At 35.5% G+C, this 14,558-nt stretch overlaps 1 protein-coding gene across 1 annotated transcript; it reads left to right on the forward strand.

The window, feature by feature from the left end:
• The first annotated feature begins 1,288 nt into the window (after nucleotides 1-1,288).
• LOC107082956 (meprin A subunit beta-like) lies at nucleotides 1,289-12,439 on the forward strand. The gene is made up of 16 exons (XM_015371856.1): nucleotides 1,289-1,400; nucleotides 1,500-1,576; nucleotides 1,698-1,716; nucleotides 1,826-1,855; nucleotides 1,945-1,970; nucleotides 2,074-2,158; nucleotides 2,485-2,602; nucleotides 4,255-4,433; nucleotides 6,257-6,475; nucleotides 7,032-7,193; nucleotides 7,630-7,860; nucleotides 10,091-10,543; nucleotides 10,624-10,797; nucleotides 11,166-11,271; nucleotides 11,390-11,431; nucleotides 12,186-12,439. The coding sequence occupies exons 2-16, from the start codon at nucleotides 1,508-1,510 to the stop codon at nucleotides 12,262-12,264; spliced, it is 1,992 nt and encodes a 663-aa protein (XP_015227342.1). The 5' UTR covers nucleotides 1,289-1,400; nucleotides 1,500-1,507; the 3' UTR covers nucleotides 12,265-12,439.
• The last annotated feature ends 2,119 nt before the right edge of the window (nucleotides 12,440-14,558 follow it).

The following is a 14,558-nucleotide window of genomic DNA, read 5'->3' on the forward strand; positions in this document are numbered from 1 at the left end:
GGAGCAGTTTCTCTTCGATAAACTCAGAGTGTCCTCTGTCTCCAACCTCCTTAAAGCTAATCTCGTTGTTCTGTTTCCTGATTTAGTCAGGAGGGTTGTGTTGTAGTTTTGTGTGCCAATAAAAAGAAAATCAGTCACTAGGTCTATTAGACACATTAGGTTTTAAAATTATAAACTTACAATTTAATTTACAAACATATCCTATTGACAAGAATCTAGTTAAAGAATGAGCAGCATTAATTGACAGAATGAGATATTTATAAGGAGAGACCAAAAACAGATTTCCTTTTTATTCCTTTATATATGTTGCTAAGACTGATGTTTAGAAGATATGCAAAAATTAATAACACACTTATTACAAAGATGATGTGTTCCTGTGTATTTTTTCCTCATTCTTTCTAAATTGTTTCTTGTAAACCTGTCAGACTAATCTTTCTAGTCTACTGTCTTTTGAAGTTTCTTTTGAACTATTTCCATGCCCCCATTTCAGACAGGTTTACTGCTGGGAATAATAAGCAGGGTTCTTTTTTTACATATTAACTCACTCAAGAGCATTTGTTGATATACATATGGCTGGAAAAATAAATTTAAAAGCAACACAATTTTGAAATATTTCTCTTTCTTTTTCCTAAATAAAAAGCGGGATATATAGGTTTACTGTAATAGACGTGCTGAACCTAAACAGACCTGATTAGAAAAGTAATATCATTCATTACGTGATTGTTCTCCTATCGACACTGTCATGCACTTGTGACAGAAGAAGCATGACGAGCACTGTCAATCATCCAGCAAATGAGTACAATCTGTAACAGAATTTCTTAGGTGTAAAATTCCACACTGGCAATACACTTTTTTTCTAGAAAGAAAATACTAACCCAACATGTTTCATGTGTCTGACCCCCAAGGTGTGGGAACCTTGTTCTATATATATAAAAAAGGAACCATCATTACTGCACATCTTTTAAGCATTTGTTCCAGATGAGAACATAGACAAAATGTTGCTTCCTCTTGACCTACTTTTCCTACTACTCCTCAACTTTGAAAATGGTTTATAGTTGATATTTTGTGTTTGGACCTAATACCATCTAGTGATTTGCTGTAGAAAATGACCTTTTAAGTGGTCATAGTGTTTTCCTTATAAGTAATAATGCAACCTACATGTCAAAAAATGTATTACCCACAACAAAAAGAAAAAAAAAATGAAAAGAACATGTCACAATGACAAAGACTTTGGTCTACTTTTCATACACTTCAAACCAGTTATGCACAGCATGCGTAACTACCTAAAGTTGATATACTTGTTTGTTCAACTGGAGCTTCAAAAGCTCCCCTTTTTGCTTAGAATCTTATCACGGTAGTGCTGAAGACGAATATTTGTGTGGTTTCCTCCTTCAGTACAGGTAGTATACTTTTTTTATTTAAACAAACCAAGTTAAATCCATTAACATCGTAGATAGGCAAATATGTTTCTCTAAAATATATATTGTTATTTATTCCAGGAATAACCATGAAATTGAGAAGTTACTTGATTCTTATGGTGAACTTTGCAGTTTCATCAGCAATTTCCCTCCCTACAGTGAGTAGTTTTGGACAAAGCTGTTATATGTAATCATGATGTACAAAAGAAATATTGCATACCCCTTCTGTTTTTTTGCATCATTTTATTTTTTATGTTTAAAATGTGTTATTTAATCCAGGCAGGGGTTGAGAAAGTTGGTAAGTTCAAAACATTTTTGGTCCCATCTAGATAAGTCTTTCAGTGAATTCTAAGAAGTTTTTATGAGATCATATGGTGTAAAAAGGAGGAATGTTGTGTTTTTTGTAGAACTTAATCACAATGACACCACAACAGAGGGTAAAGTAAAATGTCTTTATTCATTTAAAAATACCATTGATTGGGGTGAATTCTTTGTTTAAACCTCTAACTTTATGCCCAAATCTTAGATTTAACAATTGATGACATTCGTGTGGTAAGTTTAGATCTGCAGGCAAATAAATAAGACGCTTTTCAAACCTTTAATATATGGATGTTTTTTTTCTTATATGGATATGTCTTATACACATTTTGTTCAGCCTCCAAACATTGAAAGGAGTAGCATTCTACCTGGAAATAATCTATGGACATCCCCAGTTTCCTACGTCTTGGATAAAAGCCTAGGTAGTATTACTTTCTTTAAATAAAAAAATATAAATTTATTCAAACCACATTTTTGAGCTGGGGTATTTTTGTAGAGAGATTACTGAAAGTTTTTGCAGACTTAATGTAAACAAATAATCAGGGTTTGCAGCTTTGTAAATACCAGTCTGAAAAGAGCCTTTTCTTATATGATTTTTGTCATTAAAAATACAATGAATCACAACTGAAATCTCATTTTCTTATTTTTGGTCTATGAATATCATCATTGTTTAACTTAATGCAGATTAATGCTATGCTGCATGTGTTGTTCTTTTTTCACTACTTTGAAACTAACTTCTTAATATAAGATCTGAACGCCAAAGGAGTCATCATGAGAGCTTTCGACCAATTCAGGGTGAAGTCATGCATTGATTTTAAACCGCAGGATTCTGAGGAGTACTACATCAACATCAAAAAGTTAAATGGGTATGTCCTCTGTCTTTTTTTTCGTTTTCTAGAAGTACAATTTGCTAATGGCAACACTCAAGTTGTGCTTTTAAGACTAGAATTCCCAGGAATGTCAGTTTTTATATCCCTTTACCAGAGTTATTCGCCCCATCCACTCCCTGCTGCATGCTCCTGCCCCCTTCTGCACGTAGCTGTTCCTAAGAATGTGCAGCTAGATATGAAGCCAAAAAATGTCACGTAATATACAACCATTAGGCCTTATGACACAACATTTTTATATACTTGTCATAAATTTCTCTTACTTTTTCTCCTACTAGTGCCCTAGATTAGATTCAACATTCAAACCAGCATTCTTTACTTCAGTTAATAATCATAAACAGTCCTTGTAAACTGATGCATTCCAGATGTGAGGATGTGAGCGGTCATACTCGAGAAATTTGCATAATTACCACCTTAATAATACCATTTATGGGTATGACTTCCCCATAAGGGGGTTTTCATTCACAAAAAAAGACATCCATAATCATAACAGAAACACTGCATTCAGACTGAGCACAGTGTACATAGAGACTGTGGTTGATTTACATAGTATCCCTATTCAAACTGCACGTGAGAAGGCGACAAAGAGGCCAGCAGAGAATCTCATGTGGGAATTCACTGCTCCGCTCTCACCTTGTGCTTCTTGATAGAACTGAAGAATTGTCAAACAGCAGTACCGAATGTAGAGAATATACTAAGCTAAAGAGGGATAGTTTCCTGGCCATAATGGGAGACTTGACAGTCATGGTCTAATGTTGGCTGAATTCTGACTTATTCCAGCAGACTCATGGAAAAGTTTTCAGACATGTTTTTTTTGTCACTTGCAAAAGATGTGTTTTTCTGATAGAATTAGCTGTATTGCTGTCGGTCAACTGTCATTTCGTCGGATCAACATAAAAAGGTTTCCACTGAATTTATCACTTAAAAGTAGAGTGACAAGGGATCTCTCTTTCCTTGCATCTGTAGTCTCCCTTGTTCACCCGGATATCTCAATAAACATGTAAACTCTCCCAATAAACATGTTTTTTGTTGTTTTTTTTGTTTTTAAACTCATGTTGGCACTTAAACTGTTTAACAGATTTGAGTATGCATGCTGAGACTTTGTATATCTCTCACAATATAAGTAAGATTTTGTTTGAAAAACCTTTTAATATTTGTTTTTTCTTAATAGAATTGTCTGCATTTTAGAGAATTATTAAATTATAAAATGTAACAAAATATTAATTAATATATTTATTGCATTGGTACTTAGGATTAGCTATTTCATTTATGTCAGATTTTGATAGGTACTAGTTCTAGTTTAAGTTATAGCTTTTTTTGTAAAAATAAAATAATTAAAATCCCATTGTTATTCAGGGTTATTCACTTTTAAATCTCTCTGAAGTTATAATTCGGCAATATTAAACTATTGTGAGTTTAAAGTAGTCCATTAGTATTTTAATTTGACAGCGCAGGGTCACTTGTGATATAATAATTGAAAAAAGTATTGACCCAGCATTGTTTGAAAATAGAAGTGTATATACCGTATAAATATTATTTTCACAGCTATAACCACGGGGAATGGATGCAAAATTCTTCACTTTTAAAAGTTTTGATTAAACAGACTATTGATTAATTCTTTTCTTTTCCAGGTGCTTTTCGTATGTTGGCCGTCAATTCATGAATGGACAGGAACTCTCTATTGGTACAGGCTGTGATTACCTTGCCATTGTTGAGCATGAGGTTCTTCATGCACTTGGTTTCCTCCATGAGCAGTCTCGATATGACAGAGATAATTTTGTGAGGATTATACTTGACAACATCTTAAAAGGTATAATAGACAACTTTATATTTGTCGTATATTAACAAAAGTTTTTATTTTAAATGTATTTTTGTTTTATCCTTGCACTAACTAACTGCCAAGGCATATACTGCCCTGATATCCTGGAAATCCCCCCAAAAAGAAACAAAAATAAATACTTAAAAAACTTTAAAAAACCCAGTGATAAGAAAGGACAAATAATCCCTAAAATGTATATATTAATTTGGTTGAATATGTAGTGAAAGCCACATGCACAAATGTATTATTAGTGCAGGGGATACATTCATTTGTGCTCAAAAGTTGCATCAATATTGTTTTTGAATGACCTTTAAAAATAGCTACCGTAACACATTCCAGCTGACAAATTGATGCCCAAAATGTTAGTGAAAACTAAAAAAAAAAAAAATAAATTATGTAAAAAAAGTTTTATTTAGCCTATGTATACATTCAAAAATCAGTTGAGATGTATTTTATTAACATACCTGTGTGTCTCATTGTATGCATGCTATATCTTTAAAAGTAAATTAAAAAGATTAACATTACCGTACACACCTTTATGAAAAATAAATCTGTTAAGTCCATAAAAATTTTAGAAGCAATTTCTGCTCGAAAATACACAACTAAAAGAAGTTTTGCCCTTTTATATGTACATTTCTTATAGTTTTTTACTAACAACTCTACAGAAATTATCACTTATATGTAGTGTCCGTCTGCCAGGGAACTCCTAGATCGGCTTTTTTTATTGGCTGAGGTACAGCAACCAGCTGCAAAAAAAAAATAAAAAATAGTTTCCAAACACCAGCATCTGCCATTCTTGTTGGTGGACATTTGGCCACTGAAAACGCTCTAGTATCGACACTGGAAAGACTGTAAGACTTGCCGCTCATGACGCTCAATGGACTTTGCATGTAAACCAGAAACCTCTGGTGCTCAAATGCATTTTGTATGAACACACTATTAGGATATATGCCCCTACAATCACCTAAACCTGTCAGAGAGGCTGCATTCTGTCACAGTATAAAGAAAGAAATCCTACACTGAAATGAGAATTGCTAAAGTGATTCAGCAGTTAAGTACTACCAATGCACACAAAATAGCAAAAATAAAATAAACTTCCATATTCAAACTGTTGCTTAATATTTAGGTGTGAATATAAATCACTATTAGTTTGAAAACATGGAAGTAAAAAAGAAACTTGTAAGGGGTCAACATTTTAAATGTCAATATACTCCTTTCAAAGATACCTCAAATTATTTAACTATGAACTTTTTTTCTTTTATAATTAAAGAAGGGCTTTAAAAATATATGCAATAAATTGTGGGATAAAACAAACTAAACTAAATGTTGGCAGCTGTTCAGTCTATCTCAATCATGAATTGGTTATGAAACTTAAGTTACAAATGAAATCTGGAAAACTCTTATCAGTCTCACCCAGACCACCTGCTGATATGCCACGTTACAAGTTCTAGAACCAAACCCCCTCAGAAGCCAATCATGATTAAAAATAATAAAGTTCCTTCTCAATCCTTTCACTCACTCTCAGTCGTATTTCTTACTCCACCATTTGTGCCCTGGCCCCAGTGAAAGATTATGCTAATAATTTTCCTAAATCATTCATCCAAGTACATGTCCGTTCCTAGCGCCAAAGTCGTCTACTGGGGTCCGAGCTCCAAAAATCTTAGTTCATTCATGTCGATAAAATCTTTCTAATTGCATTTTTCTCTGTGTGATTCTCTCCAGGTTGAAATACTTTAATTAACCTCTCTCAGCCAATTTTTTAATTTTTTATTTCATTATTCTTATTTTTTATTCTTATCTTTTATTTCACCTAGATAGAGAGAACAATTTTATTAAGTTTGGCAGTGATCAGACCACCACCAATGGCGTCCCTTATGACTACGAGTCAGTGATGCACTATTCCAAGAATGCATTCAGCAATGGTAAAGGCCCAACAATTGTTACGCTGGACCCTAATTTTAAAGACGTGATTGGTCAGAGACTTGAGATGAGTCCTCGTGATGTTGAAGAGTTGAACCTTCTGTACAACTGCAGTGAGTGCTTACAGATTGTTGGACAATATGGAGATTTTTTTTTTTTAAATATGAAAAATGTGTATTTGCAATATACTATCATCCAAAGAAATGTAGTGGAACTTTTTTCCATATATTTTCCAACTTGCAATTGATCTAATATTTGTTCTACAGCTTAGTGCCCAGTTACTCAATCAAGATTCATTTAAATGCTTGTTGATTAATGATTGACTAACACAGGCTTTTTTTAAAGCTGATGCTGATACAGATAATTTGACATCAGTCTAACTGGTAGCTGAATAGTACTGCTGATTTTTTGGCATTTTTTTAGAGCTTTTTCTTTCTCCATGTGCATAATAAAAAAAAACATTAATTAACAAATCAAACACAACATAACAATAGACAACAAATCTTGTGAGCAGCAGTATATGCATTTGACATCATTTAAATAGATGGCTGTTGGAATCACTAATAAATCCGCCAACCAGTAGTCTAATGCCAATATAATATTTTAAAGTATTACTTTGGAATCCAAACTTTACACTTATGTACATAACTTTTTTATTTTATTTCTCAGACACAACTGTTGCTTTTAAGTTTTACTGCGGCTTTTCAAATGGAAAAATGTGCCAGATGAGCCACTGTTCACAGAGTGAGAACCGCTGGAATGTTGTTACACAAGCGAATGGGGGTCCAAGCTCTGACCACACAACACTACCAAGCGAAAGTAACGATTATGGTAAAATTTTAAATGTACTTTCCCATTTTTATTGCATAATGATGAAAACAATGCTGTTATTTATTGTAAAGTTTTTCCCTGATACTTTGACACCTGTAAACATTACATATATTTTACAGCAATTTTATGGAAGATTTGAATTGTCAGCCCTCCATTTTCTAAACCCTTTTTCAACAGTTATTACCTATGTAATCTAAACTGAGACTTTTAAAGTAGCTTGAACATTTTGTAATGTGTATTAGTATTACTTGCAATTCACAATGCAAGCCAGTAAAAAAAAAAAAAATCAAACTGCAAACCTTAGGGTTTTTCTGAATGCTAAATAATGCTTATTTAACTCTATCTCAATAATTCATATGATAATCAGATTGTATAATTTTTATCTTTAAATAGTATGAAAATAAAAGTAGGAATCTGACTTTGGGTGTCATTGCAGGTCAACAAACCGGGTACTTTATCCACATAAGCACAGCATCAGGTCAAAAGGGAGATTCAGCCCGATTGGAAACTGAGGAAATGAAGCCTAACAGGGAGTGTAATGTCCAGTGTCTAGAGTTCTACTATTTCCACAGTGGAAATGAGTCAGATGAATTAAATATCTGGATAAGAGAGTTTCAAGATGAACTGGACAAGGATGGAACTCTTCGCCTCATGGAGCGGATTATTGGTAACTTTTTTTTGTTAGAGCTTGACTGCTATGGGACTTTGAAGGCTGATACAATATATGGGGGGTGTTAAACATATGTATCCAATAGATTGGTTGATATCTTACATTGGCTGAGATTTGGCGTATATTGGATAGAATATTAAAAAAAACATTAAACATTGACATACACAGGATATGCACTGTCGTAGTGTAGTGTAGTCCAACTCAAGTTCTCATAATAACCAAAAATATTATTCACAACAAAAAAACAGAACACCATAGGATCAAAAACAGCAACTTTAATTTGAACAGTGTTAATATAAGACTATAAATACAATCAGTTTTTGTAGTGCTGTTTTAGATGTTGCCACAAATTTATGGCGCATTTCACTTTACTGCTGCTGGAGCCCTGACTAATAGTGCAGATGCTGCATCCAACACCTGGTAAATCCTTCTTGGAGTGGCCTCTGACTTTTCCCCTCTGCATGTGAAATGAATATATATTGATATAGTGTATTTTGGTAATTACATTTTAATGTTACAGATGAGCTCTTCAAAATCAAAACAAGTGGCTTTATACAACGTAAAGTGATAAAACACAGGCTTATCTGGGGAATTTTGTTTCTGATCTATTTCTTGTTATTGTTCTTCAGCCCTGCTTTCTTCTTCCATGCTTTTCTCCACTAGCAGCAGTTGTGGCTGTGTCTGAACATCCGCCCTAATCCCTAAATCACTATATAGAGCGGGGACTGTAGTGGACTCAGTTAACTGACTGTTCAGACAGATGATAAATACTTACCAGTAGGTCACTTAACTCTGCCTCCCCGAATGGTGCATGCACCATCTTTGTTATTTGTCGCTGACAAGGGCTAACACAACAAATCCCATGATGCTTTAAAAGGAGAGCTCTCGCAAAGCATTCTGGAATATATCTACTTCTCCAGTGACTATAGATGATACAGTATAAGTTCCATTACTTTTTTCTATCCTTAAATCACTGAAAAATGCTAATACATATCTTTTAAAAAATTGTATTACTTTTTCTGAGAAAATTTCGATACTTTTTACATTTTCTCATTTAAACTCCTTGTCGACTTGACATCATGATCGGATATGCTCAGAATAGTCCGGCAAAACAGGATTAAACCAAGTTTATCTGCATTTTAGTTGTTTCTTTCTTTAGGTTACGCACTATATACAATAATGTTAACATGAAAGGAAGATAAAATTCAAGGTGACCCGGATGTATATCTGGTTGCGGATGATGAAATCAGTTGATGGTACAGGTCGGGCTTCCGGGATGGATCGGGTAATGACAATGTCACTACTTTTCAAGGTCCACTACTTTTTCATCACGTAGACATTCAGAGACTCATTTAAAATGGTGTAAACCCCATATAGTGCCACATTTAATGATTAGGGCGGACGTTCGGACACAGCCTGTGAATGTTTATGTATACATAGGAACCGGAAGGGGAGGGTATGCAAATGTAAAAAGACATCCCAAGTCTCCGGGAAGTTCCGGGATTCTCCCTGATATGGCTAGTTGTTTTATGGTGCCCGCGAGATGGATAAATTATCCCAGATTTTAGACTATGCGAGATGGTGTTTTTTTTAATGGGAGTGAGAGCCGGCAGGCATTACAATATCTTGTGTGTCATGTGTGGCGTAGAACTACTTCAATTGCACAGGCACAAAAAGAGAGGGGGGGTGTGGGGAGGAGGTTGCTTATAAAACCTGAGCATATATCTCCAAAGCGATACTGTGTTCAATGACCATTCAAGGCGACTGGAGTTAGGATGTCTGAAGCTATCAACAGATTGTGGAAAAACTCAAGAAAAGACATGACTGTCGCACATGAACAGCATGAAGAGACTTTGAAAAGTTGTAAACGGTTGTGATTTCTACTTCCTCATTTAGTGGGGTGTTGTCAGTTTAAGGTGTCTGCTAAACACGCCGGCCTAGAGCCAGCCAGAACAGGAGAAAATCCGCACAGAGTATAGATGGTGAAGATGCTGCGACTAGCCAGGCGGCTTATTTTCCGCCTGGAATGTCCATTTTTAATATTAAATTTTTTAATATTGGCCACACGCTACAATCGGCCCAGTAAATTGGTGGGCTTATTTATTGCTTGGGCTCAGTCTTTGGTTTATGATGGTGTCTTTTTTGTTTTGTGTTTAAAATGATTTATTCTTATGTAAGTTTAAATATTAAAATTGTGCAACATGGTAAATTAAATACCTTATTCTAGGTACTTCAACATCTCATTGGAAACTCCACCATGTTTCCTTGAATGCTACCAAGAACTTCCAGGTGGTGTTTGAGGTTCGCAAAGGAGCAGGAAACTCTACAGGAGGCTTCTCAATTGATGACATCAATCTCTCAGAGACAGAGTGTCCACATGTTGCTTTGCAGATTGATGACTTTAAGAGTATTTTAAACACAAACAACATTGTAACCACTATATACAGTCCACGACAGTATTCGGAAGATGGCTATGCGTACCGTATTGCTGCTGAAATTAGAAAAGAAGGAATTGGAATCTTTGTGCAGCTCTTGTCTGGTGAATTCAACAATGAATTGCAGTGGCCTAGCCTGCAAAGACAAATGATTTTCCAGTTGTTGGATCAAACCCCTAATAAGCAACTGCAAATGTCAAAGCAAATTACCTCAGTTTCTGACAAAACTCAGGTGACATCTAGTGGTAAGTCTACAGCTAAAGTTAAAAAGAACAGTTCAGGTTAAAGAAATTGTTCTCACTACATGTTTGTGCCATATTAACAGGTTCCTCTGTTTGGAACAATCCTATGGAGAATGGGACCGGTGTTTTTTATGAGATGGATGAGTTAGTCTACGGTGGACCTCTCTTTGGGGAGTCCAATTTTGTAACCGTGGATGAGTTGCAATACAGAGAGTTCCTCAAGGGAGGTAGTATCATTTTCCTGTTTAACTTAAAAGGTAAGTTAAATATTTTAATGACATATTGCAATAACTTTTTTTTCTCATCGACAAAACCTGCCAACATTCCTTATATTAATAAGGCTTAAGAAATTTCAGTGTTTTTACCATCAACATTTTGTCAGAGTAATTAAGAGTAATTTTTTAATGCTGGGGGAATTGCAGTGTACAATTAAAAACATTGTAAAAATGCAGTCCAAAATTATCCAAGGAATATTTAAGTACCACTCACATGATAATCTTGAAGAGCAGTATTTTCTTGTAGTGCTGTACAGTGGATGAAATGGGTTTGCTGAAAAGATTATGTTATTCCAAAAGCATTGTGTTTGTTGTTTTTTTTCTTTCTGACAGTTTTTATTCATTGACAGATCTTACTCCACTAATCGAGGGAAATAATCTACCATGTCCCAAGTTAAGACCACTGAACTCATCAAATCCTCTTCCAAATCTGGATGCAGGGCCATGCTTAGCACGGTAAACCATATTATTAACAAATTAATAATTTTAGGGCCCCGAAGGTGCCTTCAGTATTCCCAGCCCCACCCCCCGGCATAAAAAAACTTAACCAGAATATTTGTTTCTGAATTTCCAGGAATGTATCTACCGTTCCGCCACCGTCCGGTACAAACAGGAGGTAATGTCACATTTCATGACTATTTGTTCATACATGCAGCAATCTGCCTTTGCAGTTTAGCAAACAGCAAGTAAAAACCTGCGTTTTTTTTTTTTGTTTTTTTTGTTTTTTTTTTTGCATCTGTGCATTCATCGTTTTGCAGATCATATTCTAATGACCAAACTGCACAATTTCATGGGTGGAGGATATAAAAATGTAAACAACTACCCCATCAAAGCTATTTTTATGACCTCAAACACATTTGCAACTACAGTTTTTGCATGTTTTATTGCTAGACTGGTCAAATGTGAACTCACATGCAAAAGTTTCTACAGTCATTTTAGTCAAGGAAGTACAGTATTGGTATAATGACAGATGATGGAGAGCATCTCTATGTATTTAAAAATATTTGGAGCATCAGAAATAATAAAGTAGAATATAATAAAACTATTTAATAAAGTCTAATAATAGTAGAATATTTATGGAGAAAAACATCTACAAATTATTACAGCAACAGGCAATATTTACTAAAATAAAGCCCAAACCACCTCCAAAAATGAGCATGGGTAAGTTTTATTAATTTATTATCGGCTTATCTTGTTTTGGACCATAGCAGCTCAAGCAGATTCTGAAAGGATCTGTTGGAAATAAAACCAACTGTAACTTAAGCTTAACCTAATTTGATCACTCTCCAAACGTAATAACCTTTTTTATTAGTAACTTTATGACAACTGAACTGATGCATATTTTGAGTATTTTCTTTTACTCTTTGCAGCATTCATTTCTTCTGCCCTGGCATGGTGGCCTCTCCAATTGTCATAGTCCTGCTGACTATGATCCTTCAATTGTCCTGATTCATTCCTCCTATATAAATCTATCCATCTGTGATTAGAGTTTTTTCTTAGGTGTGCATTATTTGTGAAAATGTTTTATTTGTGAAAATGTGTTTTAATAAGAATTTGCTTAATTTCTGAACCTGGTGTCTCATACTATTTTTGGTAATGGAACTTACTTTTTTTTCAGTACATATCAGCAATTTAATAAATAGTATTTCAAAAGCATGTCTGAATAATGGTTTTGTTTTTGCTGTTACATCCACCAAGCTTGTTTGGTGGGGGTAACCTTAAAGGACCACACAAAGATTTTCTTATTAACTGAGAATTGAATTTATAAAATTATACTAAAGAAACAAAACCTGAAAAGAGGGAAAAATGAAATGGGAAATTAAAAATGGATTAATGCAAAACCTATAACTAAACAGAAATAAGCAAATACAAACAAACCTAACAAAACCCAACCATAGGATACAAACCAAACCAAAGGGGGTTCTTGTCATGATCGGCAGGATTTCTAGCCCAAATGCAGAAACACACACACAGAGGCTGGGCAAAAGTCCAAGAGTTTATTGGATGCAGACAGGGTTCTACCTGGAAGGCAGAGAGGACAAAGCAGATCAGGTTCAGATTTACAGGAAAAAACAGAGGGTCAGACAGGCAGGCTGGCTCGGGCTTGCTAACCACAACAGGGTCAAAACAATCCGGCTCAGAGTGAAGTTCTCTTCCAGCTTATGTAGGAGAACCCTAATGAGCTGATGGGGAACAGCTGCTTCAGATGAGCACAAGCTCTCAGGAGAGGATCTACGGCGCCCTCTGGTGGGCAAGCCTCCGGATCCTGACAGTTCTGAGGAGGAAAGAGAGAGAAGCCTCCTGTATGCTGCTTGTAAATCAGCTTTTAAAGCAGACGAGCACCAGTTAGGGCAAAACAGAACACCTGCAGCCAGCCTCCAGAACACCGCAAGGAAAAGGGCAGAAACCCACTGCAGCCGTAACACCTCCCCCTTACAACAGAGGATCCCAACTAAGACCTCTGTAGCCATTTTTCTGTTAGTCTGGTCCATCAATGGCACGAGACAATGCATCAGCCAGCACATTTTCAATTCCTCGAATGTGCTGAATATCAAGGTTGTAAGGTTGAAGGAATAAGGCCCATCGCATAACCGCTGATTTGGACTCTGTAAGCTGTAGCTACAAAAAGGTCAAAGGGTTATGATCTGAATACACCCCAACAGGAAATGCACCTCCACCCACAAACGCATCAAAGTGCTGCAGTGCCCAAATAAGAGCCAAGGCCTCTTTCTCAATTGTCGAATAATTAAGTTGATGTTGATTAAACTTCTTAGAAAAGAAACACACTGGATGGACACCTTCCTCATCAGTCTGCAACAAAATAGCTCCTGCACCCACTTGACTTGCATCAGCCTGTACTTTGAATGACCAATCTAATCTTGAAGCAGACAAAACAGGTGCAGTGCCTAAGAGAACCTTAACGTTTTCAACTACTTGATTCATCAACCGCTGGAAAGTGGCAGGTGCATTCCTAAGACCAAAACTCATTACAGTGTAAGCGTAAAATCTAGATGGTACAATAAAGGAAGACATCTCTTGGGCTCGAGCAGACAAGGGTACTTGATAGTAACCTTTGAGCAAATCAAATTTACTCACATACATCACAGTTCCAAAAACAACACAATCTTCAATCCGAGGAAGTGGGTGGGAGTCAGGTTCTGTAATGCTGTTGTATTTCCTGTAATCAGTACAGAATCTGACGTCATACACAATCCACATGTTATGAATGCTGGAGTACCATAAAAAAAACACTATATACAGTTTAGTTGGTGTTTTCAAGTCGACTGCCCATAGGAAGACGTTACTTGGATATAACCTAACCGAATATCTTCAGAACAGCTCCAAATTACACAAAACCCATATGGGTGAGTAGAACATGATGTAATGATGTAAAATCAAGGGCCCAATGTAAAAAAACAAAATGGGTTCCCCTTTAACTTTATTTTATATAAACACATTTTAAAGGCTTTGTTATCAATATAGTAATTTTTAAAACTCTATAAATGCACGTGTGAGTAAATAGGAATAGTAGCAGAACAAAAAAGTTTTAGATGCAGCTCAATGATGAATTGATCTTTGAGTTTTTCTTTGTGTTTAAAATCTTATACACTCACTTGCTATTTTGCGCTCATTTCAGTGCTGCCATTTCTGGTGACTGGCGGTAAAAGTTTTTCTTTGCCTACATTTTTTCTGTGGCTGACTCCATGTAGTGGTAGCTGGCTCCATCTAGAAACTTAGAAGGG

Source organism: Cyprinodon variegatus, unplaced genomic scaffold (assembly GCF_000732505.1).
Source record: "Cyprinodon variegatus isolate N-32 unplaced genomic scaffold, C_variegatus-1.0 Scaffold66, whole genome shotgun sequence".
Classification (NCBI taxonomy): Eukaryota; Metazoa; Chordata; class Actinopteri; order Cyprinodontiformes; family Cyprinodontidae; genus Cyprinodon; species Cyprinodon variegatus.

Excerpts from the sequence above, each read along its gene's own strand:
- LOC107082956 (XM_015371856.1), top strand. The coding sequence starts at position 1,508 with ATGAAATTGAGAAGTTACTTGATTCTTATGGTGAACTTTGCAGTTTCA. Across the intron at positions 2,159-2,484 it reads CGTCTTGGATAAAAGCCTAG|ATCTGAACGCCAAAGGAGTC; the intron begins GTAGTATTACTT and ends TCTTAATATAAG. Across the intron at positions 11,432-12,185 it reads CCGTCCGGTACAAACAGGAG|CATTCATTTCTTCTGCCCTG; the intron begins GTAATGTCACAT and ends TACTCTTTGCAG.